Genomic DNA, 20,369 nt, shown 5'->3' on the forward strand with positions numbered 1-20,369 from the left:
ATATATATATATATATATATATATATATATATATATATATATATTCCAAAGAAAAAACTTTAAAAATGTCAAATAAAATACTCCAAATAAGAGCTAATTACTGTCTGGCAGAACTAATAAATGAAAAAAAAAAATCAAAGCTGAATGAAAGCTTTATTACAACTCCTTTGCTACTGGAAAACAGCTTGAGGTACTTGTACAAAACCTGGGCTTTTTTGGAATAATGACTTTGGGTTTGTGTTTCTTTTTCCAAACATTATAGATTAATAGTATATGCACAATAAATGAATAATGGACCATTAAGCTTTTCCTAAGACTCTTTTTTTTTTTTTTTTGGTCAATAGAAACTGAGCAAATATTTTTAATAAAATCTAAGACTCTTTTAAAAAAAAAAAAGATTTAATCTATTCATTTGACAGAAAGAGAGCACAAGCAGGGGGAGCAGCAGCCAGAGGGAGAGGGATAGGGAGAGAAAGAAGCAGGCTCCTCACTGAGTGGGGAGCCCAATACGGAGCTTGATCCCAGGACCCTGGGATCATGACCTGAGCTGAAGGTAGATGCACAACTGACTGAGCCACCCAGGCTCAGCCACCCTTTTCGTAAGGGTGCTAATAATAATATTCAAGAAAGAATCTCAAACTCAATTATAATGGTGGAGGAAGCTTCCATTTTTGAGAATAATGTATTAGTCCTATGTAGCTATATCCCAAGAGGCAGGATTTGGCTGTCAAGTCCTGGAAGGTCATTATCAAGAGGCTCTATGTTAGCCATCTAACTGCAAATTTGATCCAGGTTTCCTTTTCTAAAAATGGGATATCAAAAAGAATAAAGGACTAGCCATACTTACAATCTTTTCTTTAAATATACGGGAAACATGATGTCGATGTTCAGTTCATTATTTGAGACATTTTGTTTGTCTCGTCTACAACAGTTGAGGCAATACACAAAAATGAAGGCCCCTTCAAACTTTTTTACCTTTTCAATCAGAAAAATAAGATGCTTATCAGTGCCTGGGTGGCTCCAGTTGGTTAAACCACTGCCTCTGGCTGGGGTCATGATCCAAAAGTCCCAGGACTGAGTCCCACTCCAAGGCTCCTTGCTCAGCGGGAAGCCTGCTTCTCCCTCTGACCATCTCCCCCTCCTGCTTTCTCTCTCTTTCTCTCTCTCTCTCTCTCTCTCTCAAGTAAATAAGTAAAATCTTTTAAAAAATAAATAAATAAATAAATAAAGAGAAGATGCTCAGGTCTTGAGAATTACCTGTCCTGTTTCATAGGTAGCACCTGTATTGCTGCTACACATCTGTGGAAGCACAGTATCAGCCAACTGTTAATCAAGGATCACTTCCCTTCAAAGTGACTGATGATCCACTGTTAAAACAGCTTATAAAAATAACTTCTCCTTCAAAAAGGTGCTTCAGGGTTTTCAGACACATCTCACCATTCCTGCTAGCTTAATGCATGTTTGAAAGTTAATTTCTCATTAATATTTAAAGTAGAAATGGCTTCAGAACAAATTTTAAATGATCCATTACATTTTAGAAATAAAATATTATTGGCATTATTTTCATCTCGATTACAAGGAATAATAATGTCCAAGATTGGCTTTTAAAACTGTTAATGAGCCCTGGCAATGTGAAAAAGATATGGATTAGGTAGATGTAATGAGATATGATTAAAGGGTGCAGGCACTGAAGGGTGTTGGGAGAAATTCTTTTCTGAAAGAGTATAATTAGTGTCTGATAAAAGTACTTAGTAGATAAGATTTTTGAAGAAGAAAGGTTAAGATAAACACATACTTTATGACAAACCTGCTTAATTTTTCCCCTTTGGTTCTCTTACATACTCAATATTATGTTGAAGTTTCATACATAAATAATGTTTGTCAAATACTTCATGCAATTCTACCAGACAATTAGAGTGTTTTAATTGCCAGACACTGAGAGCAGAAAATGTGTTGAAACATCTTATTCCATTTTCAGTGTACATTTCTTTGTTGATTTATGTAATGTAGCTAATAATATGCAACCTACCCTAGTTTTAAACAAACAAATGAACTTCTAAAAAGCAAGCTTTCCATAAGTTGCTAAGCAACTCCAAAGGCACATTTTATCAATTTAATAAATAACATTTAGATGACAAATCCTTAAGAGAGATTTCTAACTCCGTTTTATAAAAAGAAGAAAATACAAGCAGGTACCCTTCTGATTTTCCTGTTTCTGAGGCCTCAGGTCTAGACAGAGGCACTGCCGTCTTCAGAGGTACATCAGACTCACTAAACAAATAAAACATTTTGTCAACTGAAGTTGTTATATAATAGAAATTAGGTTCTGGGACTCATTGTGCAGCTCTCAGAGCTCATGCTTCATTCCCATAACTGATGGTTTCTCAGCCTCAGCCCTACTGACTTTTTGGACTAGATACTTTGTTGCCCTGGGGGGGTTCTCCCATGCATTGTAAGACTTTCGTAATAATTATCCTGGGCTTCTACTTGCTAGATGCCAGTAGTGGCCTCCTAGTTGTTAAAACTAAAAATATGTCTCCCAAGATTGCCAAATGTGCCTGAGGTGGGGACAGGGAAGGTTGTAGGGTGTCAGAAATCACACCCAGTTGAGACAGTTAAGAACTACTACAGATGAATAATGAGTAAAGATGCTGTAAGAAACCTATCTTGAGCTTAATTGGAGAAGATATCATGATACTGTTTCCATCAGTCAACACCTAATATATCCTAGCACCACCAACAATGAAGAATAAAGGAGTAGTACTGATTTCAGGGGTGCTGTGGCTCTTGCTCCATTCAAGGCTCGTTATTGATCTTATCATATCAATGTAATTCCCACTGTTTAAAAACTGGTGAGAAAGGGCCTTGTCATAGTTCTGTCTCTGTTCTAGTATCCCATTCCAGAACTGCCCCAAAGTCTTTTCTCCTACTCTTTTTACCTCAGTTTTCACTATACTCAAGTGCTGACTAGATTCATCTAAATATAAATCTCAATTTTAATAAAGCCATCCTCAGCCCATAGCACCACAATAGGTCTCTATCACTTCTGTTATCAAATACAAACTCCTCTACGTGGTCTTTAAGGTTTCCTACAAATTACCACCAAACTCCATCTCACCAAACATCTTTCTCATTTTCCACTTATATCACCTTTACCCCCTCAAACACAAACATCTTGCATATGATCATCTTCCTATGTGACACATAAAGGACAAACTCATTTTCTCCATGAAAGTTTTCCTAATTAATCCTTCCTTTATTTCTTATCAGTATCATATTTCTGTTAGAAGAATGGCATGACTGCAAGTTAATATGTGAGGCAACTGTTTACTGAATGTTTTCAATATGCCACACTGATTATTACTTAGTAGCTATTTCTATCAATTTATGTTTACATTATTTATGCTCAACTAGACTGTAAGTTCCCAAAGAATAAGAACAGGTCTTATTTGTATCCCTCTTAATAATGATGCTAATAAATGTTTTAAATTTGATTAGCAATTATAACCTTTCAAATTCCATTCCTGGTTATTAACTTGTTGGTTATATATTTTCACTATTTTATAGTCAATGAAAATGGCACATTAAATACTCTAGGGACTAATCTATGGTTACACAACCATAGATTATTAAAACATTCATTTAATATATGCCGACTGAATTCAGCCATACAACTTCACAACTACAAAATTTATCTCGTTTCTAAAGTTATTATGGCCTTTAAAAACAAGTGTTCTTCTGAACAAGAACAGCTGAAGGATGCAGAAGACACAACGCAGAAGTGAATTAAGGTTTTCAAGGGTTAAATTGTGACATAGCAGGAAAGCGAAAGAGAAATTAGTTACTGCCTCAAATTGGGTACAAGAGATTACCTTCAGAGACCTTGACCTCTCGTCATTATAAGTAAAACTTTAAAAAGAAAGCAAAATGGAAAAGCCACAGAAGGGCTTATAAACCCCCAAATTCTAAAAATCACAGCTTTTTACTTCATACACACGAGTAAGTCCAGGAAAACATTTTCAACAACTCTAGAAGATTTCCTTTCACTGCTTTGGGGAAGTCCCTTCAAAAGAAAATCAAAATGCCTGTAAAAATCATTTATCTATCAACCTCTCAACTGACTTCAACAAAACACAAGTCAAAGGTCAGTTGATTTCTGAGGCTATTCACTAACCCTAACCACATGTGCCCAAAGAGGCAGCATATTGATTCATAATTCCTTCAACATTCATTGCATGCCTACTAAGTGCAGACACTGATGTAGGCCCTGGGGGAAAACAAAGATGCCTGAGTCTTAGTTGCTGATGTGAATTCATCCAGGAAATTCAGAAAGGGGCAGGTGATCTGAAAAGCCAAACAACCACCACCAACAAACAACAACAACAAAACACGATTATCTTCAGTGGGCCTTTTCTCTCAACCTCTGGCCCTCCTCCACTCCATTTCCCACAGGGAAGCAACGAAATTAAAGGACATTCAGAATAAAGAGAAATGACGGGAACAGGGGAAGGCCCCGGCAGCTACAGAAAGGTATTGGAAACCGCTCTCCACACGTCCCTGAGCCACGTGACTCTGCGGAAGTGCAGGACCCCACGGGGGGACCGGAAGTGCAGGATCTGGAGTGCGCGGGAGAAATTGCCCTGAGCAGGGTTTGACTCTAGAACCGAGGTCGTTCGAAGCCTCTCACGGGTTTCTCGGACCACACGGTCCCATCACGTCCTAACAGGCTTTCCGCAAAGTGGGGATTTTTGAGCTCTTCCGAAGAGGTTCCTAAATGTGGCTGTAAGCTTGACGTGAGTTGTGCAGGGAAGGGGCCGCGCGCCTCTCGCAGCTTTTTGCTCGGCGACTCTGCACCCCCTCACCGCCACCCGTACGGGGAGGGGAACGGGCATTCGGCCTCGAGTCACCCGAGCGGCGCGCTGACCTGCCCGGAGCCTGCCTAGCGGCGCCCCCTTCCTGAAGGAGGAAGACTGAAGTGGGAGGCGGGACGGGGTCCCGGCGTAGGGGATGTTAGAAAGCAGGCACGCTGGGCACCGACGCTCCCATGGGGGCACTGAAAGTATGTGCGAGGAAGGGGCTCGAGCTAGGGATGGGGCGGGGATGGCGGGGGTGGGGGGAGGTGGGGCTTCGTTCCCACCGCCCTCCTTCGCGGAGGCTTCGGCCGGGTTCGCGGGGCTGCTGGTGAACCGGGCTGAGGCGCTCCGGCCTTTGAGGACGCTCCGGCTGGGGCGGCGCTGTGTGGGCGGCTGAGGGAGCCGCGGGCGGGGGGAGTGGGGAGGGCACCCCGGGGCTCTTTTGAAATTAAATAGTTAAGAACAGCGTTGGCTCCGAGACTTTTATCCAGAGGGTAGTAAAGGAGCTGGAAACCCGGAGTGTCAGTTTGTCTTCCCCGTTCCGGAATTAATTCTGGAGCTCTCAGCGTGGACTGACAATGCGTGACCCGGAGGAAAGAGAGCGCCTCTTTTCCTCTCCCTCAGGCTCTCCGGCTCCCGCTGCCTCTTTCTTTCCTCGTGACAGAATCGCCCCCGCCCCTACCTTCACCCCACGCACCTCGATGAACCGTCTCAGGAGTCCCTTATATACGCCACAAAACGCAGAACGACCACAGCGTTCCACTTCGCTTCGTCTCAGCATTAGGCGACTTACATCAGAATAGGCTAACCGAGAGAGTGTCTTGCTGGTGTTAATATAATTAAAAGGCACCAGTACGGTTTGTTCCCAAGGGCATGAGAGAGAAAATAGCTCGACTCCGCGCTGGAGGTCAATAGATCTTCACAACTTGGTTTATGGGATCACTTTTAAGTTCTCCTCAGTCCAGTTTCACTGAGAATCCAGTCGTGAGAGGAAATAGCGTTTGAGATGAATTTTCATCACATTAAACGTATGACGTCTCACTCTACTGTCTTTGAATGTCCGAAAATGAAATGGGAGCTATAAGTTAATTTCCAAAGGTCTAAGGACCCAGAGGAACCCCGACTCCCCTTCCCTGCACTGCCTGCCCTCTGGCATCCCGGAAATGGGGAGAAACCCTGGGATCTGTGGCCACGGAACTGAGGTCCCTAACAAGTTATAATTGTTGAAAGAGGGAGGAGGAAGGGAGGAGAGAAATGGAAAGGAGAAAAAAAAATAACATTTGTGTTCATTTACACATTTCCTGTGCGGAACAAAAAAGTCCCACCATCAGCAAAAGAAGTCTCTTCCTCCAAAATAGCAGCCAAAGACGGAAAATTAGAATATGCATAAATTCCTTCATTTTCATTCGCACAGAGCATGATTTCCGGCAGATTTGTATTTAAACTGCTCGATTAATCCCAATTTCTGAACAGCATTTTACTTAGCATCTTCCCAAAACTCACCTAAAGAATATTACTCTCCTCCCACCACCCTGTTTTGAAGCCTCCCTCTTTCCTGTTCTTCAACTGCCAATGAGAATTTCATTGATAAAACTGTACCTTTATTTTTCCCATCCACTGTTTTCAAAACTGCACTGATGCATTGGACTACACTTTAATACAAAATGTCTGTGAGCCATAACTGCAGATGAGAGCCTAGTGGAAAGGATATGTTTTTGAAATGTGTATCTAAAGGAGATTAAACATGATAGGACCAAAGACTTTTGCAACTTCTCTCATGGCATGGAATCCTTTCCTGTTCTACACAGGTCATATTCTTTCACCATTAGCAATAGTTAGAATGCTTGAACTTTTCCTCCCCCAAACTTCCTTCGCTACCTATTACCAGTTTTTAAGGAACATGATGGACAATCATGACCTTCTTCAAAGAAATATTACTCTTCATAAATATTCAAAGTGTGTCAGTCCATTAAATACCCCCCCACACACACACAGCCCATTACTAAAATGTTTGCTTTGCCACTTGTGCAACGGATCTGGCTTTATCTGCCTTGAAAAGTTCTTTGTTGGAAAAAAATGTTAGCATCATTTGAAACCATTCCTTTCAAAATATCATCACTTGACTTGGGCTTACTTCTTCTATCTTTGAAACTGTAGATATGTCTTTAATAGTAGGATGTTAATGTTTAAAGAATGAAATTACTGCATCTTGGTTTATTGAAACATATATAGATCGCAATTCCATTCATCCTTAAATTCCTTATTCTTGCAACACCCCAAGACAGAAAGAAACCTATATTTGCTTCTTAATACAGTCTAAGCAGAATGTAGTAGTTCTGCCTTTCTCTCATTGTTTACAGGTCATAAACCCCAATTACTGGTAGTTTAAAAGTTACAAATGCTAATATTTGTTTAGATCTTAGTTTCTATAAAGAATGAATATAAACATTTGAACTATATGTAACATAGTATATATAATGTGTATATATGTGTGTATAAATGCATAAGCATTTAAATATCCGGTTTATGTAGGTTAAAGATTTTTCAAGATATTGGGATATAGAATATTTTGTTAAATAAGTGCATAAACTGAGTGCACGCAAATGTCTGCATGACTTTTACTACTTTGTGAAATAACTGTTTTTGGTGTATCTTTACTTTCTATCAAATATTCCATTAAAATAGTATTAATTTAGTGTCTTTTAGTTAGGCATGTCTCCAAGGACTCAGAGGTTCTCAGTTATATACAATTAAAATCAAAGTGTTTGAAAATAAATTCTTAAAAGCCATACTCTGGGTGTGTGTGTAACAGAGTTGAGGGCACTTTTACTGGAAATATTGATTTCTTTTAATTTTCTTATTGAAATGAATGACACTTATCTCTGAATCAAAGGAAATTTTCAAATAAAAATTGCAATAACAATATTTTCCTTAAAATGTTATTTTAATTAGAACTGGATTTTATATGGAAAGCTCCAGTCTGATTTCAAGTTGCAGAGTGTAGTTCCAGAAGAGCTTAAGTGAACTTAGTAGTTCTTAGTTATTGTTAGTACACGGAGAAAGCCTGGGGAGCCATTGAAGAGGAAAGCGATACACAGTTTTAGCCAAAGTCGCCTTACTACCGTTGCAGAGTGAGCATCACCTCAATGAATTTATCTCTAGAAATGAAAGCTCCTCAGTCTTGGTCGCTCTTAGTGAAATAATATTCTCATGAACAGGAATATTTTTGTACTTAAAAAAAAAAAAAACCTACACAGAAATGAAAAAAGATTGTTCAGCCTCCCTGCTGTGAAAGGTGCAGAGATAGATGCCTGGTACTACCAGCAGGGAGGCCAGCCCTTTCTTTCCCACCCTTGCTTCCTTCAACTACTGTTGGGTTTAGTTATGGACTGTGTGCATATCTACTGTGAAGTTGAAGACAGTATCTAAAGAAAAAAGTTTTCTAGAGAACAAAACTGGCTATTGATAGTTATGCCTTTTGTAATTTGTTTTTTAAGAAGGCACACAGATCTTATTTTCTTGTAAATGTTCCGGGCTACATTGATATGCAGGAAAATACAACAAAGCCTAAAAATTTGAGTCACCCTTCCCTGCTCCCTCCGAGTCCATTCTTCTGTAACTAAGGTCTGTTTCCATTTGGTCTTAGCTGCTGGGCTGCTGAGGAATTTCTGTCTCAGTCCTGCTCTCCTCTCCTGTAGCTCCTCTTCATCTCCTAACCAGCTTTCTTTCCCCTCCACAGATGAAGGCAGTTATCAGACAACCTGCTTTAACCCCAACATCTGCCCGACAAGCATTGATTCTCATTCCCTCCCCACCTGATTTTTATTTTCTTTCATTTCCTTTTTCTTGTTTGGGGGGGTGGGGTGGCAGGCAAGGGCTTGGGAGATGGAGAGAACATTCTGGCTGAGAGGAATTAGATCCCTGCAGGTACAAACTTACTGGCAGATTCTTCAGAGCATAGACTCAGGAACTGGTGGCTGTTCTTGCACGTAGAACAGTAAACCTTGGCAGGTTTACAATTGACAAAAGCACTTCTACCTCCCCCTAAGGAGACAAGCTTAGCTTTACTAGCTGGATCACCACTAGTTATTAACATCTTCAACCTGGGTTCTTCCTTTCACTTCTACTCCCCTCATTTTATTGTCCCCTTTCTGTCCCTTCATCCCGAAAGTAATCAAAAGAGTTGATGATCAGGGGGACCTAATTCCTGATTTTTGTGTCTTGCCCTTAGGGCTGAGTTCCTCAGGGCTAGTGTTCTCTTTAGACTCAGAGGAACCTCAGTTACTTTGTCCTTCTGAAACTCCTCAGCTTTGTGAACACGATTCCCAAATATAACAATTTGTCCATTCATCAGCAGGGCTCCAGCCAGAAGGCACCAGGTTTTTCTACCCAAGAATCCCTTCATACATCTGCCTCAGTTTCCAGTCTCCATCCCAGATTGATTTACCTGGGAATGGTGCCCAAGGGGGACATGCCTATAGCAATGAAGAGGAATGGGTACAAAAGTACTTAGTGCTATTAAAAAGACCTACCATATTAGACCAAGGGAGTCTTTTTTAGAACACTTGAGTTGGACTGGATCCATCTAACCAGTGAAACAAGAATTCAGAGGAATGCCCGTTAGAGCCATGAAACACATTTCAGACTGAAATGGATTCCATCTTCATCCTGTCGACCAGAGAAATTATTTTAAAATTGTTTCTGCTATTATTGTTTGCATTATTATTAACATTTTATTTCTGTCATTATTGCTGTAGTTTTGTTATTTTATTTTTGTTGTTGTTGCAGCTATTATACTATTCAGTAGAAGTTTAGAAAGATTAGTCAAATTAATTAGTTTATTGGTAATTTAAAGCTGAAAACTGGTAATTAAGCCAAAAAACTAAAAATGATCAGGGATGATTCATACCAATGTAGGATTTGGGAGGAAGAGAGTCTAAATTTTGGATATAAAAATTGGCAGCTGTGAAATAAACAGGACTTGGGGATCAGAAATATGATAATTGAAATATTCTTAGTCACTCAACCTCTCCCCCTCCTCCAAATTCAACTTAAGATCATTCTGTGATTTGCTTGATAGAGGAAAAATACTATATTTGCTTTTGTTAACAGAGAACAAAGACCCCATGCTTTTTCTTCATGTGATTTGCATTTGCACGTGGATTCCCTTGCTTAGGACATCCAAATATCTATGCTCACTCCCCTCCAAGTTTGCCTCTCTTAGCTCTAGTTATGCACCTCACTGGAGAGGGTGCATCATATAAGACAGGTATACAATTTCAGCCCTCTCCACAGACAGATTCCATGGAATATAAATTCAATAATGCAATTCTCTCCACAACAAGCTCTCTGCTCTCTTTCAAATATAATTAATGTTTTGATAGTGTAGTTCTTTAACTACATATATACACACAAAAACAGACGCACCCTCTAGCTTTGCTGTTTGTGCATTTAAAACAGAAATGGATGTGGCTCTTTCAGTGACTCCTAAAATTCCTCAACTCAGTCAGCCCACAGAGAAGAAATCTGTTTAGGTAATAACTGCACAGTCTGTTGTGTGCCCAGAAATATTTAAAACAATAAAAAATGCAAGCCCCTAGTTTTTGATAGTCATTTTTTGTCAAATTTCCTAGAAAATAAAGGATAGTCTGAATTGATATTCTGATACAGACATTCACTAGATAACAGTCAAAATCAACAAAAACACGGTCCTAAACTACTGGTTGTCTTTTCCAAGTTTTGATGATGGAAACTGAATTTCAATACCTTCCATTTTACCCAATTGGTGCTAAATGAACACAGATGTATAAGAACTAGCAACCATAATAGGCAAAACTACAATGACTTCCATAGAAATTCCTTACTCCATCAAACACCTCAGTCATGTTTTAGGTGGATTATTTCATTTAATTGCAATTGGTTGTATATTAACATATTCGTATGTGAAATAGATGGTCAGAAAGAAAGATATAGATGACAATATGGCTAGTAGGAGTTAAGTGAGCAAATGCTGCTGAACTCCCATATTCAAATGTGCCATATCCCTACCATTTCATTTCTACAAGCTGATTACAATTATAAGAGGACAATAACCTTTCAGACTATAGGACATGATATATTTTCAGTCTTTAATAAAGAAAAATACATAACCTATGTTTCTTAATCCAATGAAAGTATAAACTTTAATCTTCCCATATTGTTACTGAGTTGAAGAAGCTAGTTATTTGGAACTAATACACTGGTTTCCAAGCATCTTGGACATTTTGTTTGACTCATAAGTGTGTATGAGTTGCTGGCAGGGGAAGCATTTTACACATTTTTCCACAAAAATTTTAGAGGGCATATGTAAAAGGGATTTCTCTTACATCTTTCGAGGTTTAATTTTCTTACTCTTCATGTAGTTTTTGGTGTTTGGAATTGTGAAAGAAGATAAGAGAATGAACAAGGAAAGGAGAACATGTAGCTGATTCCAAATAGATCGTTTAACTGGATGGAAAGAAACAAAAATATTTCCCCAGTGCAGTTGTACAAAGAAAGGGAAAAGTGTGTTATCCATCAAGAGCTCACTTGTGCTTTTTGTTATTGTTTTAGATGGCCCATCAGGGTTCCTTTCCCATTACTTTCCTCCAAATTGTTTTCCTTGAGAGCATAAATGTGGAGACTACTTGTCCCTTCATTCTCTCACAGGCTAATATTTAACAGCAAATATTTTAGTTACACTTTCAATAGAAAAAGTTTTTACAGGTATAGAGATTCAGTCTTAGTACAGAAAGAAAATTACCAACTCCAATTGGTTAGATACACTTGATATTTGCTTGTAGTGAGCTTTAAAATTTTATATATATGTAAGATTTTTACAGTATTGATCAGTAATGACATGTGAGCTATCAAAAAGAAATCCTCTCTGAGACTATATTTGTTCTCATTTCTTCCTCATTTTCCCTTTTGATTTGTTTTTGAAACAGTGACATGACTACTTCTCTGACTCTCAAATGAGGTTTCCTTTGGCTCAGATTAATATTAAAGAAGATCACATACACGGTTGGAAAATATTGTTATTTTTCTTTAATGGGGAAAATTGGACTCCCGCGTGTCAGATCTGTGGTTTTCCGAAGGGCAATGGAAATGGTACTGACATCACTTTGCACTTTAACAATCGGATTTGGTCAGGGTACAAGTTGTTTGTTTAACCCGACAGCTCGGTGCACTCCGTCGCACGCTTTGCACACTCATTAAAACGATTATTCACGACCTGTCGAGTGTTTTCGGGTTCATTCACAGGAAAGTCTTGGAGCAAGCGAGAGCAATTCAAGTCAACACTGTCCACTACCCCGTGCACGTGAGGACGAGCTGGTGCGTGCGTAAAAAGATGGAGGGAGGGGTGGGTGAGCACGCCTTAGCTATAAGTCCTGTTCATTCGATGCTCTGGAATCTCAGTCTCGAAAGAATGCCAAGAGTGCTTAGTCTTAAAAGGCTATGTCGCTGTGTTAACTTCAAGGGCTTGGCACAGGATAGAAAAATAAAATAAACCAAATAAACAAACTCAAATCTCTCCCTTCACTCCTTTCAACCTTCTGCAAAGCTAGAGGTCCCCGGGGCTCGCCCACCTTCTGCCTGCAGCTGCCGGACCGTGAGGCTCCACCTCTCACGTCGCGGAAGCTGAGGATAAGTAGTTTCTGGAACACTCGCCAGGGTGAAGAGATTAATTCCCTTTCCATCTCCCAAGGCCCTTTCGTTCTCAAGAAAGAATTCGGTTACTTTTCCTTTCTATATTTCTCTTAAATAATGGAGGGGGTGGCAGGAACGGGGAGGGGGGGTGGTGCAAGAGATGAAGAATATGACTGTTAACCATATTTGGTAGATGTCTTCCAAATTGGTAGGAAAGAAAGACTCCTCTTCCAAACTGCAAGCAAAATCCTATAAAACGAGGACTAAATAGCCCTCGATAAATTAGACCACTTTTTTTTCAATTTCCAAGTCATCTTTCAATATTTTGTGATGATAATAAGCACAAACAAGAATGAATCTCAATCTCCCACAATTGCCTGTACCTATAAAAGACACACCCCGTGGTCTTTAGCTGTAGTATTTCTTCAAATGAGCCTTGATATATAACATTCACATGTGAGCTATTAGTTCAAGAGAATACCTATTTTCCTAAGGTGTTATTGTAGATATACACTAAATAATACAACAGATGAATGTATAAATGCATTTAATATATACTGAAGAATTCTGAAATATCCAGTTAACAAGAAGTAAAGCCCCAATAACTTAAAGTTAACAATACCATTTCTATATTCAAATCTCGCTGCCCCTTGATTTTTCATCTACATCCTTAGTAAACCCAGCGGCCAGCTTATGAGGAAAACCTAGTTATGCAAACAGAAAACTCATTGGTTTCACCCTATCATATCTGACATAATGAAATCATCTGTTTTTCTATTTTATTGAAACATCCATACAATATGTGAAGAGAAGAATGGAAGTTTTCAAGTATCATGAGGTTCTAATCAGAAACAGGTTTCTAATTGCTAAAAAGCAAGTAATTTTGTAAACTCTTTGGGTTGCTATAATTCACTATCAAGTTTACTTAAAATTGATCTGTCAAATGTGTTTCCTGTACAAGCTCTCATTAAAACCAACCTGCAATAATAATCAAGAGACAGATGCTGAAATATGTAAGTAAATAACTGAAAGTTTCTGCATAAATAAACACAAATCAATGCAGTAATAGACAACACTATCGATGTAGGAACGATCGATTTTAGTCTTCCAACCTGCAATCAGAGCTTGCAACGTATAATTAAAAGTAAAATTTTCAACTCTACTACTACTACTACTACTACTACTACTACTGGGAAAATAAATGAATAAATAAACAAGCCATGCTTGCTGCCAGTTTTACCTGATCCTACTTTATTCCATTTAGAGTATTTCTGAAGGGGTGGGAATAGTCCACTTTTTTAGGAAAGCTTTGTCAAACTTTAAAACATTATTAATTATAAAAATTATAAAAGTATCAAATAATAAAATTCCCTCCTTTTTCTTGTTCTGAATTTTTCAACCTTTATCATACCCTCTAATTATTCAGCACATTTTAATAGGAAAAACACACACTAGTGCTTACTATTTTTGAAGATTTTTCCCAACTACTATGACATTTTGGGTTTAAAGATTCTTTGGTCCTTTTGTTAAAACAAATAAGAAAAATTTAATTTCTTCAATATACCCTGAAGCTCTCACACCCATGCCTGCATATGCAAGCAATCTGAAATAAGGGGGGAAAAGCATCTGCGTTATTCCAAAATTGTTTCTTACAATGATTGCAAAACAGTGTCTGAAAGAAATAAATATGCCTTGGATTTCTAGAAATTGATATCTAGAATGGTTCAGATTTTGCTTAACATCAAATTTCCTTTTTGAGACTATCCTTGGAGGGCAGAATTAATTTAGATTAGCAAAAACCAGTGTATGATGATTTTGAGTATTTAGGTTCTGAAGAGTAATGAAATACGGTGTTCATATTTTTCTCTTAATCAACAAAGATGCTTATTTACATTCATCCTTGAATTACTGTAGTCCTTCTGGAGCACAGGCCTTTAAAAGAATTTCTTAGTTATGAAATTTAGCTTCTTTGAAAGTGATCTTTCTTACATAATACCTAAATATGGGTTTTGATTATATTACTATGTGACCAAGCATTCTCTAACGCCTCTCCTTCCCATCCAAGGGCAACCAGACCCAAATGGAAAAAATATCATCAGTTATTGTTTAGGGTTAATTTAACAGATAATTTAACTTCAAACAACAATGATCAGGTCATTACATTTCAGAGCAATGAGAAAATGAAAGAACCCAGAAACAACTCTCCCTAACTCCACTACAGTTTTTGGTTTTTCTGCCCAATCAACGGCATCAACAACGTCTGCCCTGCAGATGTAGAGTAAGATATGTTTGTACCTTAAAAGTGCTCTGATTCAAAGAATGAGACACTAAGGGTAGCAGAAAGGAGGGGGGGGGGGTAGCCAAACTGAAGAAGACAACCCAATTCAGGGAGTGCTAGCCCTGTAAGAAAATTCAACCTAAGGTGAAAATGAATAACCAAACATGTCTGGCAACAGAACACTGTTTCATTCGGACACGAATCCTCAAATCTTGCAAAGTGCGCTGTGCTTTCCTCCCATGCAGCTTTTCCGCAAGGCCAAAGACCAGGGGAGAGGATCATATGGGTTAAGCAACGGACTGCCAAAAGGACGTAGGGCATTTTATCTCCCCTCTCACCCCCACAGACACAATTTTGAGAATTATTTAATATTATTTTAAATGCCTTTTCTGATGACAACGATTTCAAGATTTCTGCCTACCTCAAGTTTTAATAGAGGGCCAGGTGAGGCTGGAGTTAAAGCGTTGAAATTGGGTTTTATGGGGGGGTCTGGAGGGGGGCAGTTGGAAGTGGACGAGCTCTATTCTGCTTTTCCTTTTCTTCCCATCCTCTTTCCAAATTGAAGCACCCCCAGAGAATCTCCCACAGGATGCTCTCTGCCCACCCAAACCCCGGCCACCCTCTCTCCAACCCTTAATGTTAAGGTAACTCTTATCCAAGGCCAGCTCTTTTCCTTTAAGAACCCTTCACCTTGGACCACAGGCTTGGGCAGAAGGGAAAATGGGGTAGAGAGCGAAATAGAACAGGAGTAGGGAGTGGAAAAGAGAAAAGATGTCTATTACAGAGAAAACAGTTTTATCAACTAGCAGATAAGTGCTGAGATCTGAAACCGCACCAGGTAAATAAAAAGAAACAACTTTCAGGGAGGAAAAGGGGTGCGGGGGCGGGGGTGGGGACAAGAATTAAAAGAAAAAAGGTGGGGAAGCGCGCCAGCCAAGGCTGTGGAGTCAATTTTCCTGGCATCAGGCAGTGTGAGCTACCAAACTCGAAGCTCTCCTTGTCCTGGGCAAGAGCGCCCTCACCTTGTTGCTCCCTGCTCAGCGTCGGGCTTCGAGTCCGCGGGAATCTCGGCCGCCACTTCCCGAAGCGCCTCTCCTACCCCGCTACCGGCCGCCAGCGCCGACCGGACTCAGCAGCCCAAATCACTTTTCTACTTGATTCCAAAGGCCGAGAAAACAACGCGGCTGGATTCCTGACGCGCCACCGTGCCCTTCTCCAGCTTCACCCAGGAGTCCCTGAGGCGCCGGGAAGGCTAATAAGAAATCTCGGCGAGGGCCCCAAATACACTTCGGGTGAAACTGACCTGTGTCTGGCGCGCCCCGGGCACTCTCGGGACAGCCAGGCTCTCGAGCTCACACTGCCGTCTCCTAAGTGTGCATTAAGAATCAATTATTTGCCTAAGATTCCCAAAGCCGGGAACTGGGATATTCCCATCAGGGACAAAGTCAAGCCCAGAACGGCGCGCTTTTCCCGAGTCCTCCGAACAGGCGGAGGAGTAGCCTCCCACCCCGGTCCCGCCGCACTGTACCTGGAGCTGTTCCGCTAAATCCCGCGGGGACCCTCGCCTGACCCAGGCCAAGGAGCTGGGGGCGGAGGGCCAGATCTGGGAGAGGTTGGCAAAGTTAGTGTGAAAATAGAGGGAGGAGGGGCGTACTCAAAAAAAAAAAAAAAAAAAGTGGGGGGGGTAGAGAAAGAGAAGAAAAGAAAAAGAACTTAAGAATTAGACAAGTCCTTGGCTCTGGAGCAAAGAGCTCTGTCTCAAATAGGGAGAACAAATGCCTAAGAGTTTGAACGTTAAGAAAGGTCTGTTAGGGTATTCTGGAAGCTGCGGCAAGACTCAGAAATCTTATTTCCACCAATTGAATTACTCGCACTTTGGGACCTATTTCAGTCTCCCACTACCCCTCCTACGCATAAATTCGACTCGTTTTCTCTTCATCCCTCTTTGCCATCTCTTCATCCTCTTTACTTAGGGATCCACGGTGCCTTTCTGCCGACGTGGAAAAATCATGCATTCTCTCAGCTACTTCTGTTGACAGCGCGCCCGCTAAGAAAATTTTTCCAAAAGAAGAGGAGCACTTTAGCCCCGGACCTCAAAGACGCGGTTTAAGCCTTAGTAAAAAGCAATCTGGCATAGCTCTCCTCCCTCCGAAAAGCACTTGCACTTACCGATCTTGGGGTAAGAGTGTCCCAGTCCTTAAATCTTTTTCTTCGGCATCCTTCGGCCAACACCAGGCAGTCTTGGGTGAAGGGAAAAAACAGACAGAAATCGGAAGGGAGAAAAGAGACTCAAACACAACGCAACACTACACCATATATTCCCCAGAGCCACTTCGGCCTACATCTTCAGGACATGGTCCAGGCAAACTGACCGCTAGAGTGGGGAAAGGGTCGGTTTGGGGGCCAAAAACCTAAGAGGTGAATTATTTTAACTGCTGGTGGTTGGGGGAGGGGAGGCCCTAGAAGGAGGGTAGGGAAAGGGGGATGACTGGGATGAGAACACGCAAAAGAAAAACACGGAAAAGAAAATCGAGAATGAAAGCCCTTTTGAACTCTTACAGGTAGGTAGTTTTTAGGAAGAATGCAGACGTGTGTATTCGCGAAAGGAAAATTTAGATGACCCCTATTCTTTCCTTATCTCCAGGATTTGGCCTCAATTGGCTTCAAGTGGGGGGGAGGGAAAGGGGAGAATTTTAATTCAAATTTCACCTACCCCGCTTGTTGGAATGGCTGCGCAGATTTTCACGTTGGAGAGTTCCATCTGTCTGGCAGAAGCTGGAGTGGTGTTGGGGGCAGGTTATCTGGTGAAGTAGGAATGTACAGGAACCCCGCCCTCTAGGCACAGTTATACAACCCCAGCAACCCGTCTCAGCCAGCTCTAAAACCTCTAATGATCTTCACCTTCACCCTTTGTTAGCCTATTTCTCCAGCAGGCATTTAGTTCCAAACAAAACTAGCCACTTTAGATATTTATAAAATTAATTTCTCAAAAGCAAAATTATTTCAACACAAATTCCTCAACAATGTTGTAGGAAACAGTTTTTAAAAACCACATTTATATATTTAGAGCTCTAAATATATTCAATTTATCCACCTATTTGGGTGAAATATCCACCAACTTAAATATATACAATTATATCAATACAGGACTCATTTTTTGGTCTCTCTACACTTGATTTTATGCAAGTCATATAAACCACATGAAATCTTCCATTGCCATAAAGATACTTGAATTGAATTTTATTAGTTCTGGACTTCATGTTCACTTGACTTCCAATTTTGTAACAAGTTGGAGAAACGTATTTGGAAGAATTCTCTCACTGCTCTAGTTTAAATGATTTTCTCAATGTTTTATATATCAATAATCTATATTAACTTTGTATCAGACACATTCAAGTAAAATACTTTAACCTGGAGATAAACTGCAGTTTGATAATTCAAGTTTTAAGCTGTGATCATTTTCAGTTCCAAAACCTCAAAAAGAGCAAACTTCCTCTCATTAAAAATAATCATTAGTATGAAAGAAGAAAAGCTTCTAAAAGTTTTGATGTGTTTTTCTGGCATAAGCTAATTTTAACTGGAAAAAGTTGGTGATAACAAATATCAACACAACATTACAACCAATTTGTTGCAAAAAAAAAAAAAAGAATCTACTAAATGCCATGCTAGAACACTGAATGCCTTTGAAAAAGATAACTTGAGAGATGATGGGACAGATTGAGATAAATGAAATGTTCATATTGGGCTTCGGGAGGCCTTCACAAATTTCTCTCTCTGTATATCCTTCTTCCTATCTTGTATGCCTACTCAACAAGCTATTCTTACTTCTAGTCACATCCATTATATATGTAACTTGGCGATGTATCCAAAGAGAACTTCCACTCCAGTCTTTAGGTCCTATGAATTCAAAGAAGTCAGTTTTAAGCTTGACCTCAAAGTATGAAGTTTGTCATTGAAATTCGATTTCTCAAATCATGCAAATAAACATTTATCACAAATAAGTATACTTATTTAATATGGCCAGGAAAAGAAAAAAAAACACTCATGGAGGAACTCTTTCTTCTCTATGTCCCTTTAACCACAATACAAGAGTTAAACTTTCTTTTTAACTTTTGATAGGCAAAAGACTATTTCTTCTGTGCCAATACATTCTCATTCCACAAATAAAATCCATGGTAATAGCAAACAATACATCATCACCTTTTTCAGTGTAAACACATGCTTTTCGTTGAGCTGTTTTGGTTCACAAATATGTAATGGGGATTTCCCTTGCCTAACCTCATTCACTTGGACTCTATTACTATTTTTAATGTCAGTCATAAATTTAGCTTCTAAAACAATTTATTTGTGGAATTTTCTTTTATGCTTCATTCTGAAGAATTGTTAGATATCAAGAAGTTGGACCTCTGCTTGAAACTGCTCTCTTACTAAGAAAATAAAATCATGTCCAGTCTGCTTAAAGGAGATAATTAAGCTAGCTGTCTTGGTATATTTTAGTCTATTTCCCATTTGTGTGTATTTGGTTCCACCTCTTTAAATTTTCCTGGACTTTACTTTCTATCTTTCTTTGAGAGCACACTCTTTCTCTTTCTTTTTTTCTTTCTATTTGGTAGTAGGAGATGCCCCCCCCCCCAGATCCTCTTTCCCTTTCTTCTGTCTCTCTCTCTTCCTCTGTCTCTCCCTTCCACAACCCACCCATCCTTATGTCCCAATATTAACTATTCTGCATTTCTATTTCAATCTATTTGAGTCAGCTTGCTTCTCCTAAGCTTTTTTCTTTTTTCTTCCTTTTTTTTTTTTTTTTCCCCCTGAGCAACTCTCTTAAGTGTTTGCTGATAACATCTTGGGGACAGATTATTTTTCATTGGGCCCATTGTAAGAAGTAGCCAGCTTATTGCATTACTGCAGAACACATTTCAGACTATACAATTGTAACAAATGAACAACTTGTCCTCCATAGACTCTCCACAGGATCCAATTAGTTACTAAACCTTTTACTTAGGTTTTCTAATTATTTTCTGGAGCCATAGCAATTGGGATGCTGAAACAATTAAAAAAATGTTTTTTGTTTCAGATTGATATATATGCATATATATGCATGCCTATGTATACTGTAAGTTAAAATCATGACTGTAAGCAAAAGGAACAAATCTCTAGATTAAATTATACAGACATTTAAAAGGGAATCAAATAAATACCTCTATGTTGTAAAAATGAAAGAAAAGGAGAGAGAGGCATTTTACTTCTTCTGAACATCTAGAATTTTAAGTTGTTATAATTAAAAATAAAATATAAACATTGATCTGAAAGTCATTACAACAGGTGATCACTTCAGCAAATCTATATTGCAACTTCAGCACATCTTTATTAGAACTCTTTCATTGTGGGTAAACAGCCACAAAAATAAATGCTGACTTAGAAAGTATAAATACAAATATTTAAACAAAAATATTTGCAGCATTCATAGCGCAAATTGTACCTGAACTGAAGGGCTCTGTGTGTCTATATATATATTACATATGTGTGCATTATATTCACTTCTATCTAACCATATACATATATTTATTTAT

The 20,369-nt window shown here is 39.3% G+C and overlaps 1 protein-coding gene across 1 annotated transcript in view; it reads right to left on the minus strand.

Moving 5' to 3' along the window:
• The window catches only part of LOC116866984 (uncharacterized protein encoded by LINC01551-like), an 18,793-nt gene extending 1,077 nt beyond the window's left edge, over nucleotides 1-17,716 (minus strand). Inside the window, exons 1-2 of the mRNA XM_032856219.1 lie at nucleotides 17,513-17,716; nucleotides 16,969-17,039 (exon numbers count right to left, since the gene is read on the minus strand). Of these exons, the coding sequence (XP_032712110.1) occupies nucleotides 16,969-17,039; nucleotides 17,513-17,560 (119 nt within the window). The 5' untranslated portion in view covers nucleotides 17,561-17,716. The remainder of the gene's footprint in view (nucleotides 1-16,968; nucleotides 17,040-17,512) is intronic.
• Between the last annotated feature and the right edge of the window lie 2,653 nt (nucleotides 17,717-20,369).

The sequence above is a fragment of the Lontra canadensis genome, unplaced genomic scaffold (genome assembly GCF_010015895.1).
Source record: "Lontra canadensis isolate GAN:19392208 unplaced genomic scaffold, GSC_riverotter_1.0 scaffold12, whole genome shotgun sequence".
NCBI classification, from domain to species: Eukaryota; Metazoa; Chordata; class Mammalia; order Carnivora; family Mustelidae; genus Lontra; species Lontra canadensis.